Source organism: Antechinus flavipes, chromosome 2, assembly GCF_016432865.1.
Source record: "Antechinus flavipes isolate AdamAnt ecotype Samford, QLD, Australia chromosome 2, AdamAnt_v2, whole genome shotgun sequence".
Lineage (NCBI taxonomy): Eukaryota > Metazoa > Chordata > Mammalia > Dasyuromorphia > Dasyuridae > Antechinus > Antechinus flavipes.
Genome location: NC_067399.1, coordinates 577,621,619 through 577,640,798, shown reverse-complemented (window position 1 = coordinate 577,640,798; position 19,180 = coordinate 577,621,619). Strand labels below are relative to the sequence as shown.

The window sequence follows — 19,180 nt, the reverse complement described above, 5'->3', positions numbered from 1 at the left end:
TTATACATAGATAATATAAGATAACCTGTATCTCCTAATATGGCTCTTTCCATTTTCTCCTAAGAGAACCATTACTTATTAATAAAGAACAAAAAAGAAAGGAAAAAGCTATTCAGCAAAGCTAACCAACACAGGAATTAAGTCCAATGATATAAGTGGTGTTTTACAACAATAGACTCCCAACCACTATAAATAAGGGAGGCTCCTTTCTTATTTTCCAGATAGAAAATCAAAAGTTAAGTAATCTCTCAAGGGCATATAATCCATGACAAGTCCTGGGCTAAAACCTGCATTTCTCCTAGCTGCTGATCAGTTTCTCTTTTTACCATATCACATTGCCTCATCAACCTTCTTAGTCTTCCAATCTTTTAAGGAGCATCTTGAGATTTTATATAAATTTAGATATAGATATAAAGTACTTATATAATAGCAGAGGTAGCAAGCACTTAATACATAAAATCATATCTCCATGTTCTGATTGATTTGTGATTGACACACAAGAAGTTTCATATTTTATCTCCCCTTCTACCTCAGCATCCCTGATCCCAATTCCCTTCCTAAACCTTTGCTCATAAGCAAACTGGTACCTACTATTCAGTTGCTTATCGTATCTGAAGCCTGGAAAACCATTGGTGACTTTCATTGTTAGGATGTTTATATCAAAATTCCAGCTTCTTGTAAAAAGCTTTAAATTGGATTCAACAAATATTTATTATGTTTATCATTTGATACATGAGGAGACCTGTGCTAGGTTCTGAACAATATGCGAAGTATAGGTAGGACTACTCTTTACATGGAGCTAAAAAAAAATTAGTAGGGAGATGGGACTAGACTGGTTTCTAAGATCCTCTCCACTGAAAATCTGAAACACATCTACAATACCTAGTCAGCCAATAAGTATTCATTAAGCATCTCTTATGTGCCAGGCAGTATGTTAAATACTGGAGATAGAAAGACAAAAGCTAGTCCCTGCTCTCAAGGAGCTCACACACAGTATACTGGGGAAGATGCTTTGCAAACTATTTGTACAAATTAGGAATACGTAGGATAAACTCGGGATGGTCTCAGAGAGAATGCAGTAAGTTTAAGGACCTTTGGGAAAGGCTTCTTGCAGAAAATAGGATTTTAGCTGATATTGGAAGGAAACCAGAGATGCTGGATGTAAGAAGAGAGTTCCAGGCATGGATGATAGTCAGTGCAAATGCTCAGTCTGGAGATGAACTGTCTGTAAGCATGGACATCACTGTCATTGGATCACAGAGGACATGGAGGAGAATAAGATGTAAGAAGACTGAGAAGGTAGAAAAGGGCCAAGCTATGAAGGGCTTTTAAAACTTTCCATCTGAAAAATATGTAAGTACAACATGGTATGATGAAAAAGGTATGTGCTGTACTAGGAATAGAAGGACCTGAGTTCTAATATCACTGTAACATTTACTAGCTTGGTAAATCACTTGGCATCTCTGAGTTTTAGTTTCCTAATCTGTAAAATGAGAATGATTCCAATTCATAGGGATCTTATCAGGAAGTCACTTTATAAATCTCAGAGCACACTATAAATATAAGTTATTGAAAGTGAATAGGAAAAGTAAGAGGGACAAATGGGAGACATAAAAATTAAATGAAATTTTATTTAAATTTTCTGAATTTTAAATAAGAGCAGAAGAGCTGTGTGGTATGTTACAATCGGAAAGGGAAAACTCATTTTTGACTTGGGGATGAGATGGAGACATGACATTATTAAATAAAAGGGGAAGACAAATATTATGGTTTTCTCCCTCTAGAACTCAAGGAAGAGATAGGAAACAAAACTTCATTCAATCATTTAATCAATCAATAAACCTTCAGTAATCCTCTATGTTATTTGTGCATACCTCAGTAAGAGGCTCAAAAGTTCATAGATTTAGAGCTGGGAAAGAACCTTAGAGAGTTCATCTAGTCCACTCCCACCCCACTATTCAGATGAAGAGGCTAAAATCCCAAGAAATTAAGTAATTTATACAAAGTCACACAGGTAATAAGAAGAGAAAGGATTTCCCAGGTCCTTTGACTATAAATTCTGCATTTCCCCCCTGTATCATACTGCCTCTCTGTAGAGACAGATCCCAAAGAAGGAAAAAGCAGATACGGATCATCACTACATTAACATGATTAAAAATGGAACTTTTCCCTTTGGAACAGACTGCTGGCAATGAAAATTAAAAGTGACAACACAGACTGACAGAGAGGAAGTTGGCCTGACAACAGCAAACATTTGAACAAATCCAGACATACTTGTCAAATGTGAACATCGTTTCATTCACTCATGGTCTTCAAAAAGACAGAAGGTCTTTCCTTAAATAACTATCCCTGCTTTTAGAAGTTGTAATACAAGAACAATTCATGAATTTGCTCATTTAGTCTGGAGAAGGTTAGAATTAAGGGAATGGTGGTGATGTAATCATTAGCTATAATTATTTGAAAGACCGTCATGTGGAATAGGAGCCAGACTTAACTCCATGTCACCCCAGAGATACCTAACACCTATCTATAAAAGAAGAGTTATAGAAAGGAAAATTTCAGCCTAGTATAAGAAACACCTTTCTAGTTGTTATTAGTGTTGTTCAACAATGAATCCATGATATTCCCATAATCCAATGAATCTGCAATCGCATCAAATATGGGTATTGCTTTGGTAATGTGGATTATAATCCAGCTGAACCTGTTCATTCTCTTCTATTCTTTTCTACCTATATTCTTGTCCTACCATAAATTCACCACAGGGGATCCATTATGGATTGAGGGCCTTTCTGTCATTCTCTTGACATAATTAGAATATCAATGACACATGTGGACTCTCTATCCTTTATCCTTCATTCTTTCCACATGAATGGCCAACATTATTTTTTATTCATACATTTCTTTGATGAAATCCTTTGTAGCACTCTTTCTCAGTGATGTCTGGGAGTCATATATGGCAGCCTCATCTCATCCATCATATGTCTCTTCACTGACCTCTGGGTAATTCCCTACTTCAGTTGTTTGGATGCTATAGTGTTGTAATGTCAACTTAATTTCCAGTGTGATTTAACTTGTTCAGGATGTTCTTCAGAGTATTCATGATTCAATTTAGTGTTTGATTTGATGGTCTTTGAGGTCCCTTCTAGCTCTTAGAGTCTCTCATTCTGATTATTGTTTCTCCACATGCATTCATCATTTTATTTTCTGTACCTTTTTTTAGATTCATCTCAATTTCAAGCTGTTCAGTCTCTAGGATAGTAGCCTTTATATGACCTGTGTCAGTTCAACTCATCTTTATCTACAAATAGGCTCCTCTTCCAAACTTTCCAATATCTCTTTCTTTATTCAAACCTTCAGGGAGCTTTTTTGGGGAAATCTAACAGTAATCTATGATGTTCCTCCTTCTCCTGAAGCCCATCTTGTTTCTTCCATTGAAATGTTTGTTAAACTTCAATAAGTTTCCTACCATCACTTTAGCCCACTTCCTATCACCCTAAAATTTATTGCAAAATCCATTTAACTAGTTTGCCTTTGTGAGAGACTTTAGCCTCTCACATAAGTCATTCAACTTAATATCAGCCTAATCTTTGCAAAACAACATTTTCACTATAGCATTCTTAAGTTCAGAAACCTACATTATCTCTTGTATGATTACCATAGAATCATATAAATATTAACATTTAACACTTACAAGAGACATTAGAGAATCATCTAGTAAGAATCTCTTATTTTACAATCAAAAATCTAAGACCCAGAAAATGTAAATTACTTATCCCATGTCATCTAACCTATTTAATAGAAAGACTGGCCTGATCATAAGATATTGTCTAATCCAATTCCTTCATTTTACTAATGAGGAAACTGAAGTCCGAGGAAGTACAGTGATTTATACCAATTAGGTTACACATATGGTAAAGGAAGAATTTGAACTCAGGGCCTCTGATTGCAAAGCCATTGTGGCTTCCTATTTTGTCTGTTTTATTAGCGTGTTTCAAGGCTACATTTGCAATATGCCTGACCTCTTCTTTCTGATTAACATAAAATTTGAAACTTTTTACTCCATATTCAGCACACATGCTTCAGATATGGCGCCTTAGTGACAAGTCCATTTCTTTTTAAAATTAAATAGATTCCCACATTGGTGGTATCCTGAAAATGTCTCATTCTGTATCTAAGATTCATCACCTCCATTAGGAAGGGGGTGGCAAACTTCATCAACTGAACCTTTAGAATTATAGTTGGTCATTTCATTGTTTGGAGTTCTAGTCTTTCATTTATCTTTATAGTATTATTGTTACTGTATAAAAAGACAAAATATATTTATTTCAGTGGGGTGTAGGTGAGTCACAAGCCTAAGATAGTCAGGCTTCCTTACAGTTTTCTCTTAAAGACAACAAAATAAACAAAGCAGCTTTCCTTCATTTTACTCCTTTCTCCTTTTATCTTCTGAGCTATACTATCTGAGCTCTTCCTACTTCCTACTGACCCTTTTATTTGCTGCTGAAACTGTTAGTCACTAAAATATATTCATTGTTAATTTAAAAACTTTTTTTTAGCATAAATTGTTGTCATTCTATACTATATCATGGGGAGCTCCTAGTGAAAAAACTCCCTCCAACAATGCATATTAAACTCTGTTTATGATTTAGAAGATAAGTCCAAAGCAGTTGTCTGAGGTCAAATGACTTGTCCAGGGTTATACATGTGCCAGAAGCAGGTCTTCTTGATTTCAATTCCAAGGATCTATGCACTGAACCGCACTGTATGGTGAGCCCATGGATAGGATCTGGTAGGTGGTGGTATAGGAAGGTGGCAGCTGACTACATGCTACTTATCAGCGACTAGACATCCATGGCTAAGCCCAGTTTTAGTAAGAAGAGGAGTTAAACTTGCTGTAGGCCAGGCACTGTGCTAAACACTGGGGATACCTTCCCTCAGAGAGCTCACAATCTAATGGGAAATGACAACTCAATAAAAAGGAGTTAAAGTGAGGGGGGGTATATGTGGTAACAGTGAAGCTTTACATCAGGTAGGAGATAATCTGAGATGTGAATTCATAGAGTTGATTTCATCTTGCAAAATAATGAGTTTCTAAAGCTCAAGAAGTCTAGGGAAGCAACTAGGAAATGATGAGGTGAATGCCCTAGGTCACCTCTCTAAATGCTGAAGGATCAAGTTGGAGTTCTCTGATCTCCACTTTCACCCTTTCTAGTCGGGAGGAAAGAAGTTCCAGGGACATGGGGGCTGAGGAGACATCAGTTTTGAGTTGATTTTATCTCACATGATGATAAGTTTCTAGAGATAAGAGTAATTCAATCAGCTAGAAAATGAGGAGAACATTCTGGCTGCCCTCTGTAGTGGAAATTACTCAAACGACAGAATTTTAAAAATCAGTCTAGTACCACATACAAGTAAATTGAGGTTTAGGACTTACAGTCAACTTGAAGCAGGTACATATTTGAAGTAGGTGGATAATTTGGTATTTTTTAAAGAAATACAAAATGATCAACTTACCCATTATTCAACAAATCTACCATATACTGATCAGTACCATATTAAGAAACAAAGTGACAGAATAGAATTTTATGTTTTGTGTTTTAAAAAAGAAAGAGATTGACGACAGAGGTGTGGGGGAGGGAGATAGAAAGAGGTTAATTGTACCAGCCAGCCTCTTTGCTCCCCATAGATCCACCTCCCTCAAGCCTTTACATAGTAGCTAGAGTGAGGAAAATCTGGGTTTGAATCCTATTTTCAATACTAACAGCTATTTCCCCAAGCCTGTTTCCTTGATCTACCAAATGAGGATAATAGTACTTAAATCACAAGGTTGTTTGGGGACTTAAATGAACTATACATAAAGGCTTTTGCCAAATCTTAAGAATCATATGCCTTGTTTTCATTTATTATTACGAACCTCAGTTTCCTCATCTGCATAATGAAAGATTTAGAATAGATAATATCCTCTTTCGGCTTTAATATTGCAGATTTTTGGAAGCATTTTTTTAGGTCTTTATACTTCCATGAATAATATAGCAGGTCCTGAATAAATGTTTGTTGAATTATATTCCTCCCTTGCATTACCAAGAAAACAGGCTGATTACTCACTAGTCTTGTCTTAGTGGTTAAGGATGATGTGCTCAAGTAAATGAGTTCTTAATGGCAGCAGACAAAACTATGCTTCTTTTGTACTTGCTCATCTCCCAGGCCAACAATAGTGATGGAGAAGTAGTCAAAAGTGTGCTCACATCTCCAGAGAATCGAATTCTTATCAAACGGATGCTGATCAAGTGTGCTGATGTGTCCAATCCCTGCCGTCCCCTAGAGCTGTGCATTGAGTGGGCTGGGCGCATCTCGGAGGAGTACTTTGCACAGGTAAGAAGAGAAGCTATAAAACTCTATCAGATTTTAACCAGAGCTTGTCTTTAGAGTATAACCTGAATGCTTGTTAGATTTTTTTAAATCTCCTTATCTTCCTAGCCTCCCTGCATATGACTATTCCCTCTCCCACACTTTGTGAATCTGGTCAGACCAATGTCATCCTCTCTGTCCCATCACATGTGACTCTCCCTCTTCCATCTCCAATCCTCATGCCTAGAATGGATCCCATCCTCTTATCTTCCTTAAGAATCTCTCTCTTCCCTCAAGATGCTGATCAAGTCCATAGGCATCTCAGACTCAATAGATCCAAAACAGAATTTTATCTTTACCCCCAAACCCTGACCTCTTCTAAATGGCTGGCTCACTGTTGAGAATGTGACCATCTACTTGCATTTATTAAAGTCTACAAACTGTGTCATCTAGAACTCCTCACTGTTACCCTCCCCATTTCCAATCCATGACAAATCTTAGCATTTCTAACTTCATACTGTTATGCCACAGTTCTCTTTAACTGTCCTGACTCAGTTTCCCTGTACTAGTTTCCGTTGTCTCAGTTTCCTTAACTGTTCTGTCTCAATCCCCTAAGTTGTAAAATGCCCCCTCTGGTCCATTAAGATTGAGGACCGTTTGCTCTAAGGTTATAAACTAGTAAGATAAATAAGAGAGTAGATCTCTTGACTCTTTTCTGTCCTCAAGAATTTACAATATCCCTCTAAAATATTCAAAGATATCTCACTGACATCTTTATCTCTGTGTATTCAGACATCCTGTCTCTGGGTTTTTAGGATTTATGGCCTCCCCCATCCTGACAGAAGTTTTCCCGCGCTTCTTATCCCTTCCTTTGTTTAGAGAAAAGGTATTTAAGAAATTGAGGTTCCTCCATTCATTGCTGGAGGCTGGCGGCTGGATGCTGGATTCTGGACCGTGGATTCTTTGGGATGACAGTCTCCTCCAGCCCTGGGACCAACATGGATTCCTTGGTCCCAGTATATCTTTATCTCTGTCTGACTGGGTAATTTGAGACGAGAGTCCTGTCCAGTCAATTATACTCTCCCATTAATAAAATATTAAAAACTCTCTAATCTCTCTCCTGCCTCAGTTTCTCAGGCATTACAATACCATTTTCCATAAATCCCCTTCTCTGTATTCACACAGCCACCACCCTACTAAAAGATCTTTATCATCTCTCACTTGAACTGTGGTAATGGCTTTCTAACTGATCTCCTTGACTCAAATCTGCCCATACTCCAATCCATTTTCTATTCAGCTGCCATGGTGACTTTTTTTTTTTTTAGTACTCCCCTCTCTTGTCACCTCCATCTCTCCCACATGCACTCATACACACTCAGTAAACTTTAGTGGTTCTCTGTTACCTTCAGGATAAAATATAACCTCCCCTTTTTTACATTCAAAGCTCTTCATAATCTGCCTCCTTCTTACCTTCTTTGTATTCTTACACTTGATCCCTTTCCAGGCATTCTACTAACCAGCACCCTTGGACCACTGGTTATTTCTGTAACATGAAACTCCATCTCCTATTCTATCCCCTTGTCCTGGCCAGCTCCTGTGCTTGAAATGCTTACTTCTGCACCTTTGTCTTCCTGGCTTCCTTCGAAGCTCAGCTCAAATTCTCAATTTCTGCCAATCCTAATCCCCGCTAAAAGCTAATGCTTTCCTTCTTGGAATGTTTTCCATCTATTCTGTTTGTGTCTTGCCACATAACTAATTCTTAATATGTTGCTTCCTCCATTTGGATGAAAACTTCTTGAAGGCTTTTCTTTGTATCCCTAGAATTTAGCACAGTGCATTGCACATAATAAGCATTTAAATGCTAACCTACATTATTAAGCTTTTGCTCATCCTCTCAACTGCTGGTGTTTTTCCTCTCAAACTTCCCTTATATTCAATTAATTTGTATTTAGTATATTTATATTTATTCTGCAGAACCCCTTAATTCTTCTCTCTCATATTAAATATAAACTCTTTGCCAATAAGAATGGATTGTTTTATTGTGTTTATATCGCCAGTGCCCTATATAGTGCCTGACACATAGTAGGCACTTAATACTTGATGATTGCTTATTCGGTTCCTCTTTAAATCAGGCCAGTGTAGTACTAACTGGTTATACTTCTGAAATGAACTGCTAGATAGCAACTCAATAACTCACTGGCTTTGACAAAATTTTATATTATTATGAATATATTATTATATTATGAATGAATGAAAAGCATTTATTATGCAATAACAATGTGACAGATATGTGCTACACATTGGAGGTACAAATTTTCTTTCTCCTGAAAGAACTTTTATTCTACTAAGGAAGACATCACATATAGGGAATGTTGGCTACAGAGGGGAATTTTGGTCACAAAGGATGGTGAATGAAGTCATTTGGTAACTAATTAACATGCCCTTTACAAAAACAGAAATAGAAATATTGATTTGAATGCTCATGAGGTGGAAGAAAGAAAGGAGCAAGGAAAGGGAGATTTATATGGGGGCATGGCAGAAATATGCCCAGAAGAGATTGTGATGTTTCTGGGGTAACTTAGACATGGTCACTTTTTATCAATCAGCAGTACAATATTCGAAGACAGTAGCTGGGGTGCCAAATTGGAATTGGAGAGTAGAATGAAGTAGCATGGCAGAAAAAAAAGAAGGGGGATAATAGATAAAATTTTAGATGAAGTTGTATCATACTAAAATAAGACTGGATGAAAGCCTAATTTAGATGTTCAATATACAAATATTTCGCTCCTACTAGAGTTTTCAAAGAATGAATGTGGAAAGGGCACTTGCAAATAGTCTCTGGTTCAGTTAAGATACTGAATTCTTTAAAAGAATTGAGGCAATGAGGGGAATAGGGAGAAAAACTATAATAGGAATTCCTTGAATATATCTGTATGTTCTCCACATAAGAGGTCTCCAAGCTTGTTATGGTGGCCAGATGATGAGGTAGGAATCAGGACACCTGGGTTCCAACCTTGCCTGTGCCTTACCGGCTGGGACCCTAAGTAAGGGTATATATGTATGCGTGTATGTATGTGTATAACAAAGTACACCCCATATATGTGTATTAAATGTATACATGTATTTCAAGTTTTAGTAGTTTTAAGCTTATATACACACACATTTGTGCATATATTATATCTGTACATATATATGCATGTGTGTGCCATTCTGTAAAGTGAAGAAGACAAGAATTATTACATATATACGTATTTTAAATATACATCTCTATATAAATGTGTGCACCTACAATTATGTATGTTTATATGTATACACACTTATATGTCTATAAAATGCCAGCCTTGCCTACCTCACAGAATTGTAGCAAAGCTCAAATATAGAAGAACAGCCTAACATGAGAACTAGGGTAGGGAAGGGAAGATGGAGAGGAAGATAGAGAATAATTACAAGTGACTGACTTTGTACTATGGTGAGTAACATTAATTGATCTAGATTCAAGCCATAGTTACCTAAATTTTGTCTTAAAATATCATAATTCTGTGTTGAAATGATCAATTTTGTATATGTCAAAAAGCTCCTATATACTCTCTGGAAAACGTGCTAAAATGCCAACTTTTATACTCTAGCTTCTGAGGTGTTTTTCACCAGTGTTCTAACATTGGTTGCAATTTAAGTCCATGTTTTGCCTACAGAATTTATTCTAGTCAAAGCATGCCATGGAATAGTGTACATACACTACTGGCAACCCCAACTCTTGAGAAGGAGAAAAAAAAACTGTTAAAGTCAGAAAGTTTGTATATTTAAGGCAAATCCCTGCTTTTTATTGAAACACTAGTAAGTTTAAGATACAGATTTCACTGTACTTCTAACCTAGTCATAACCAAAAAGACACAGAGAACCTCATATCTCTTAAGAGGTGAGAAAGCTGATCCAATCTCTTACATGTTACAGGAAAGGAAACTGAAGTCCAGAGGTCAATGATTTGTCCAAGGTCTGCTAGACAATATTCATACCTTCCATTTACTGATTATTACCAATTTTCCCTGTATATGTCTCTTTTGTATATAATTAAATTATGTTTTCTTCTCCATTAAAGTGTGAGATCCCTAAATAGAGGGACTATCGTTTGCCTTTGTGTTCTCAGCACCTTGTGCTTAGCACATCATAGATGCTTAATAAATGTTTACTGACAACTAACAGGATGAGAACCCAAATCTTCTCACTCTTAGCACTTTCCACTTCCCCATCCACCTTTAAAATCATAGAATATCAGAATTATAAAGGGCCTCAGAGAGCATGTAATCCAACCTCTATGTTCAAAAAGAATTCAACAAGAATATCTTCTACTATATTTCCAAAAAGTCATACTGTCACTTCTGTGATTAAGAATTTAGTAGTAGCTCATTATTGCCTCCAAGGTAAAATACAGACTCCTCAAATGAATAAACTGAGTCCCAGAGAATTCAAACAGGTTTAGTTAGAAGTCTGCTTTAGAAATATCAAGTCGGCAACTTTGTTGAGAATTGATTGGAAAAAAGATGACGCTTGAACCAGGAAGATCAATGAGTAGATTATTGCAATTGCCCAAGCAAAAGACAAGAAGGACCTAAACTAATGGTTGTTTGAATGAAAAGAAGGGAACAGATGCAGATGTTGTAAATAGAATTAATAAGGCTTGGCATTAGATTGAATATGTGGGGTGAAGGACAGTGAAGAGTTGAATTTCTGTACTCTGGAGTTGCAAACCTGGGTTATTAGGAGATTGATGCTCTTGCCAGAAATAAGAAGTGTATATAAAAAATGTTGATATCGAGATTCCTGCAGGATATCCACATGAAGATGCCTGACAAAAGAGAAATGAAGGCTAGATGTATAAATATGAGAATTAGGCACATAGAGATAATAAGTTTAATATCAAACCCTTGAGTACACATACAAATAGGGGTGTAACACTTTGATGAGCCTTCAAAGGAGAATTAGAAGAAACAGGCAGATAGGTAGAATGACAGTAGTTAGTAAACAACTGTGTCATGAAAATCCAAGTGTCTATGAGGAGGGTGGTAAGCAGTATCAGAAGCTATAGAAAAGTCAGAAGGATGAGGATGGAGGAAAGAGCCATTGGATTTAGCAGTTAAGGGATCATTGATGACCTTCAGAGAGCAATTGCAGTTGGATATTAGAGTCAAAAGCCTAAATGCAAAAAGGTAAAAAGTGATTGGTTATTGAGAAAACAGAGACAATAAATGTAGATAACTTTTTCCAGGTGTTTGGCTGTGAAACAGAAGAATATATATAATTAGGGGATGGAGGAGGGAGGAAGATCAAGTAAAGATAATTCTAAGGATTCAGAATTTTCTGACATGCTTGTAAATAGTACAGAAATGTCAATGGACAAGGAGAGAATGAAAATTAGAGCAAAGATAATTGAAGGGACAAACTTCAGTAAGAGTTGGGTTAGGAAATAAGGATTAAGAGCATGAGTGAAATGATTGCCTGAGCAAAGAGAAAAACTACTACTTCTGAGATTATAACAGAAAAAGAAATAATTAAGGCATAGTGGTGAGGAGATTTGAGAATATAATTAGAGAGAAAGATGAATTTGAAATGGATAACCTCAATTTTGACCATAAAGAGTGAGGCAAAGTCCTTAAGGGAGAGAAGAGAGAAGTTGGTGGTGGATTGAGAAGAGAAGAGAAAGTTTATAACAGGTGCTATGGAGAATGTATTTCAGGGAACAAGTCACTAAAAGGCATGTTGGAAAAGGTGTGCAGAGCATGGGCCAGAATTACAATCAGACAAGCTCTATACATGACAGTATTTTTAAATAATATAATCAAAGATCCAATATCAGACAGACAATTATACTCATGCCTTTCCTCCACCAATTATTGTTAGTTTTTCTTGTATATGTGTCACCTGTGCATAATTAATTATTTTTTTTCCCCATTAGACTGTGAGCTCCCTGAAAGCTAAGTCATTGGACCAAGAGCCATATTTTACTCCAGACCTTCCAAAATACTACTTTTTTCTTTTCTTTTTAAAAATAATCATCTGGATGTGGTTCTCTTCAACAATGAGTTAATTCAAATTAGTTCCATGGAGAGAGGACCATGGGAACTGAATGTGGTTCACAACATAGCATTTTCACTCTTTTCATTTTTGCTTGCTTGCATTTTATTCTGCTCCTTTTTTTTACTGGTTTGATTTGATTTTTCTTGTGCAGCACAATAATTGTATAAATATATATGCATATATAGAATTTAACACATATCTCTACCATGTTTAACATATATTGGACTACTTGCCATCTAGGGGAGAGTATGGGGGAAAGAAGGCAAAATTGGAACACAAGTTTTTGCAAGGGTTAATGTTAAAGAATTGTCCATGCGTATGTTTTAAAAAATAAAAAAGCTTCAATAAAAAAAATCATCATGGATGAGGGGATATCGTTTATGAGTAGAACTAGCATAAATTATAAATTCAATTCAGCAAGCAAACCACTAAAATAGGTGCTAAACAAAGATAAGTTTACCTTATAGTAATATACCCAGATAAATACATAACTATAAGAGGGAGGAGAACTTTAACAATATTATGGAGAAGAAAGAGATCAGAAAAGGCCTGAATTAGGATTTAGCACACAGTGGAACCTTGAAAGTATCTAGCATGGGGAAACAGCCTATACAGAGACACTGAGGTAAGTGATGGTGTGTATGAGAAACAAAAATTCTACAAGCATTTATTCAACACTTACTGTAAGTTCCAGATTATCTAAATGCTGGGAGCAGAAAGACAGTCCCAGATCTCAAGGGGCTTATGTTCTTGAGAAAGAAAACAACACATAAAAGAATGCAGAAAACAGGAGATACCTAGTTTGGCAGAATAGTAGAGAAAATTGGAAGAGACAGGAGCACAACCTAGAGATGAGTTGAAAACGTGACAAATAATAAAGAGGCTACACTGAACTTCCAGGGTAAGTGGTTCCTATAGCATAGTAGATAAGATCTGCAGAGAGTCAACAGTACAGCTCAGAAAGAAACAGTAAACAGGTCATTTTGATTGAATGTGTGTAGAATAATGTGAAATATATCTGGAAAGATAGACTGGAGCCAATTATAATGAGCTTTAAATACCAGAGAAGTATAAAAGTTTTTAAAATTGAATCAATAAGTCCCATCTCCTTCATGCTACAGGTGAAGAAACTGAGGTCTAGAGGAGATAAATGATTGTTCAAAAAGTCAGAAAGCCAATTAATGCTCAAATAATATTTTAAAAAAATGTTAAAGCTTGTAGAAAAGATCTTCCCATCTCACTGGTAGCTATTGCTTAGGATATTCTCCTGAAGTACCTCCAAAAAGTTTAGTAATATGTTATTATCACAATACTATGGATATATATGTCTCAAAGCACTTCTGGCCTCCAAATAGTCTCACACTTTGAGCAAGTTGCTACCTTTGAATGGAATTGAATTATGTTGACTATTGACATGATAATGTTTCTTTATAATTATACCTTTCTCATCTACCAAAACAAAAAGAATTTCCTAAGAAACATTGTTCTACTCCAAACTGTATTGAGTATGACCTGATGCCAGAGAGTAATCCTGACAATGTGTTTTTTTTTTGAGATTTTATTTTCGTTTTCAACATTTATTTTTATAAGATTTTGAGTTCCACTGTTTTTTTCCTCCCTTCCTCCCCACCTCTTTCCAAGATGGCAAGCAATCTGATAGAGATTATCCTTGTATAATCCATATTAAATATATTTCCACATCAATTATATTGTGAAAGAAAAATCAGAACAAAAGGGAAAAACACAAAAAAGAAAAAAAAAGTGAAAATAGTATGATTTGATCTGCATTGAGATGCTATAGTTCTTTCTCTGGATGTGGATGGCATTTTCCATCATAGGTCTTTTGGAATTTTCTTAGATCATCTGACAATATTTTTTGATGAATGAAATATTTTCTGATTGACAGACTGATGAGGAGAAGAAACAAGACTTACCTGTGGTGATGCCGGTTTTTGACAGAAACACTTGCAGTATCCCCAAATCCCAAATCTCATTCATTGACTACTTCATTACAGACATGTTTGATGCTTGGGACGGTAAGAAATCATCTGGTATACTATTTTCTTCTGAATTAAGATGACTAAATACCCACTATTTAACATCTGGCTCATAATTTTTCACCTTACTCTTGACCAAAAAGCAAAACAATGACCCCCATAGTAATAGAACAAAGGCTGTTTTCCTTCAATCTTACCTAGGTACAAGTTCCTAAAATGGAATGTACTTGTCATTGTAAAATTCAAATTGACTGGAGAACAAACCTCATTAGGAAATTTCTGTAAACTAAGCAGTACGAAGTGTATTTCAATCGTGTCCTTGAAGACCAAAGTGCAGTACTGAAAACATTAGCTCTCTTGTAATAGCCTAATTATGTTTCCTGTGATTGGAAACTGAGAATACAAATGTGGTTATGAGGTTTTTATGTGGGTCCCTGCCAGAAAGTTTCTGCTTTTAGACTCAGGTCCTGTAAAGTTATTGCTTCTTTTGAGAAGGTGTCAAAGTTGTACAGACATCTGGAGCACTCAAAATATTTATTTGTACAATTGATTCTTGATTATTTGTACTAATGGACATAAGTATCCAAAAGGGCAGATAACATTTTTTTAATAGTTTCTATTTGGCTTTGGCATGTGTTGTGCTTACATTTGCATAGCTGTACATCTGATGGTCTGGGAATTCATACTCACTTCAGAGTCATTTTTCCCAGACATGCTAGGGAAAGTGCCTAGGTTCCCGAAACTACTCCCTCTATGTAACACATTCCATGTTTGGTAGAGAATGGATCGATCTCTTTAAGCAGGATAAAAGCTTGCTCTTTCTCAAAACTTTGTTGGAAGAATAAAAACAATTAACTGTTGGGGAAGCAAACTTTTAAGTAAATTGGAATATCTATTATACTGTTGCCCTATTCCCACCCCATTTTACAAAGTAGGAAATAGTTCCAGATAGGAGTTGAGATAACTATTCTGTTAAGACACTTTGGGAAATACAAATAAGCACATTTGCTAATTCCACCCTGAGAATTTATAATATATACCTATCAAAGGATTTAGAGTTGTAACTGCCTTTTGAGATTACAGGATTATAGGATTGAGATAATAGGAGATTTAGAGCTAGGAAAGACTTTTGAACTTCTCTTCTTCAACCCCCTCATTTCACAGACTAAGAAACTGAGGCCCAGAAAGGTTAAAGTGATATGCCAAAGGTCACAGTCGGAGACCCTCCATCATACCATACTGTAATTAGAAAGATAAACTATGTAGAGATATAGCCTGCAATCTGGAACCACAAGCTCTAGATTTAAAGGGAGCAAGTTCAGATTTGGGGATGCCTTCCAAATCATGTCTTGACTCCCATTGCCTCCATCCAATGGATAGTTCCCACTTTAGAATATAAATTCACGTCGAGGTTTCCACTGATATAGGTAAAAAGGTCCCTGGTTTCCCATGCAAACACTGAAGGTAATAATGCCTTTCAGATAACAGATTACCAAAAAAATCTAGAACAATACAATGTACTCACAGTAGATTATAAAAATATTAATTCTTGTTATCAATTTTCAGGGAGTTCCACCTTCTACCTCACAGACCTATAGAGACCTCCAGTTTTATAGTACTAGCCTGAGATTTTGTATTTCCCCCCAAAAAAAACGAACTTGGGGCCATTAGAAAAGGCATCTCCTTACATTCTGTTAGTGCTTTCCTTCATCCCAGGGATCTATTTAGGCCTCCAAGGTTTCAGTGAAACCCTGAGAATTTATATTCACTAAGAAGAAAAACAAACTTGAGCTTGATAAACAGTCTAACTTCATCTCCTCAGATGCATATAGAAAAATATAGAATAAAGTTGAGGTTTTTCTCAGCTAAGTCAAATGAAATATCTGCAAAGCACCAAGTACGTGCCTGGCATATGATATATGTTTAAAAAGTACTTGTTCCCTTTCCTTCTAAAACATGGCTCAATCTTTTGCTATTTACCAGCTCCAGGACCATGTATCTGACATTGTTCTCTGCAAAAGGCTACCATTATTCGGGGACTTTTCCTCCTTCTAGAAGGCCAAGGGAATCATAGTTCATAAATTTGGAGCTAGAAGGGACCTTAGAGGTTTTCAAAAATAATTCCCCCTTTTTACAGATAAAGTGATTTAATCATGCAAGTAAATATGAAGAGTAATACTTCAACCCAGATCTTCCTGACTCAAATCCAAAGGTCTGCTCTTTAGTATTTGGTCTCTGTTTTGTGTTCAGACTAGATCTGTTCGGTCTGCCTGCTGCTTTGTATAGGTTCAGAGCAAAGAAGTGGCTCTGATCCACAAATAGCTTGAGTGAATAAAATTATCCCCAAATGCTGAGACTTAAATCACTCATCATCAATAAAATGAGAAAGGGTTGCCAAGTATCCAAGCAAGGAAATGTCCTAAATTATCTCTGGGGAGCTGATAATGGACATGTCTGCACTCTCCATAAGGAGTGAAATTGATGTCCCAAACCAAGCCTTATTATCTCCATCAAGGTGATTAATTAATGAGGAACAACTTGCCTCATCAAGTTGACTTGGTCCTCTTGCTCAATACTTATAAAAAGTTAAATGACAGCATGAAGAATTAAGTGCTAATATTAAAGCAATACAAGATTTGCCTCAAGCCTGCATAAGACAAAGGGCCAAATGGAGAGTAGATGTAATAATGGAAGTGATGTAAGTTTAGAGAAGAGATTGATTCCCCATAGTTTGGAATGGTTTTCAAAGGTCATGAAAGACTCATATTGGGCCTTGAAAGATTTTAGCAAAACTATATTATACATCATTGATCTCATTTCTGAGTTACTGAAGAATAAGCAAAGCAAGTAATTAGAGTAGATATTTTTAAAATTGGAAGGCACCTTAGGGATCAATTAATTCAACTATTGTTTTACAGATAAGGAAAACTGAGGTTCAGAGTTAGAAAGCCACTTGTACAAGATCAGTTAGGCTTAATGCAAGATTTGTCTCAAAGTATATTTCAGATATTGAACCCATAGATAATTAGAATTGATTGTGACTTTTTGCCAAGAAGTGGATAGTATGGTTCATCATGGAATTATTACTATCTCTAGAATTATCGTTGGTCACTGTGTCTTAAACCCTTCAAAATTGTTTGTTTTTATAATACCACTATTAAATAAATTCTTTTGGTTCTTCTCACTTCACTCTTCCCTTTAGTTTCCAAATCTTTGCCAAAACAAAAAGATATTTGTACTTAGGGTTCTTTTTTTTAGTTCTATTCCTTTCAAAGCCTAAAATTCAAAACCAGTGGGTAATGCATTGACATCTTTCTCTTTAGCCTTTGCAGATCTGCCCAACATAATGCAACATCTTGACAACAACTTCAAGTACTGGAAGGGACTAGATGAGAAGCAGCTCCGGAGCTTAAGACCACCACCTGAATAGCGATTACTCCTCCTCCTCCTCCTTCTCCTCCACCCAACCCAGGCATCCAGATGCATTGTTCCTCAAGCTCACTTGGGTTCATATTAAGCCAGAATCATTTGGCCTTTTCAGTATTAGTCAGACCGGCCCCGTGCACTTGAGGATCTGGAAAGAACATGGCAGTCTCCTGTGGCCTTCAATATTGAAAACCCATGGAGTAGAGAGTCAGTCTTTCCCCCTGATGTTACACTGGATGGATGGCTGCAGAGACTATCCTGAAGAAGGTCAAATATGAACCATACGTCTGCATTTTCATCATACAATATAATGCAGCTTGGTAGGATGATAGAAGAAATTCTCAGATCCTCAATTCAACAAGTGAAGGAGAAATCCCCATTGACTCATAGCTTTGTGGAGAATGTTCTGTGCTGGGTTTAGCACTTAAAAACTGCTAATAAAAATTTAGACATTTAAAGGCAACTCTTCATGAACAAGTTTTTGTCCTATGAAAAATAGACATCTTCTATTTTTTCACATCGCAGAAGGTGCAATCATTCACTTCTAAGCACTACTGAAAGTGACTTCTCTCAAAAGAAATTTAGTAGCAAATGTAAAGAAAAAACCACAAAGAATTTTTTGAAGTTGATTGTTAGCATCTATGATTAAAATATGTTTTATTTATTTTGTTAGATGTTCAATATTTTCTATGAATTTATAAATACTTAAAAGCCAAAGCCAACTTTAGATGCCATTACAAATTTACATGATTCATTTCATTGATATGCATTACTTGATGTACAGACCTTTTATTTTCATAATGCAAAGACAAAATACTATCCAATGACACACATTTTTACTGCACTCTATGGGTAACTATATATGTTAACTGTCGTCTCTGATTTATGCTAATCAAAGAAGATTGTTTGGTTGACAGGTCTCACTCCAGAGTACAAAGGTCTGAAAGACTCTTCTGCTCCAGAAACAACAGAGCTATGCTACGCTAGTTATCATTCTCTGCTCTTGTTTGCCGATGACTTCCCAAAGTGAAATTGTACAACTCTTGGTCAGACGGGGGAAAAAAAGTTGGGACTGAACATTTTTTTCTCCTTTAAAAATTTTATAATTAAATTCCCTATCAAAAGTCTGCCTTATTTTATACAGTATTTCTACAAAGCATTCCATATCATAGACAAGGGAATAACCAATGGAATATTTAGTGAATCTCAGCATTTTATAGCCTCTCTATTTTCCTTGGCAGTGGAAATCTTTAACTCTGGAAATTTGTAAAGGTTCTGTACCTTCACAATTTGAATGAAGTAAACACCAGAAAACAATAAAACATATATTTTAAGAA

The 19,180-nt window shown here is 36.1% G+C and overlaps 1 protein-coding gene across 2 annotated transcripts in view; it reads left to right on the top strand.

Annotated features, from left to right (window-relative positions):
* PDE8A (phosphodiesterase 8A) overlaps positions 1–19,180 on the top strand; it is a 258,809-nt gene extending 239,629 nt beyond the window's left edge. For both annotated transcript variants that reach the window (XM_051981190.1, XM_051981191.1), the window contains 3 exons: positions 6,205–6,372; positions 14,327–14,456; positions 17,741–19,180. In XM_051981190.1, coding sequence (XP_051837150.1) covers positions 6,205–6,372; positions 14,327–14,456; positions 17,741–17,847 — 405 coding nt within the window. In that variant the 3' untranslated portion in view covers positions 17,848–19,180. The remainder of the gene's footprint in view (positions 1–6,204; positions 6,373–14,326; positions 14,457–17,740) is intronic.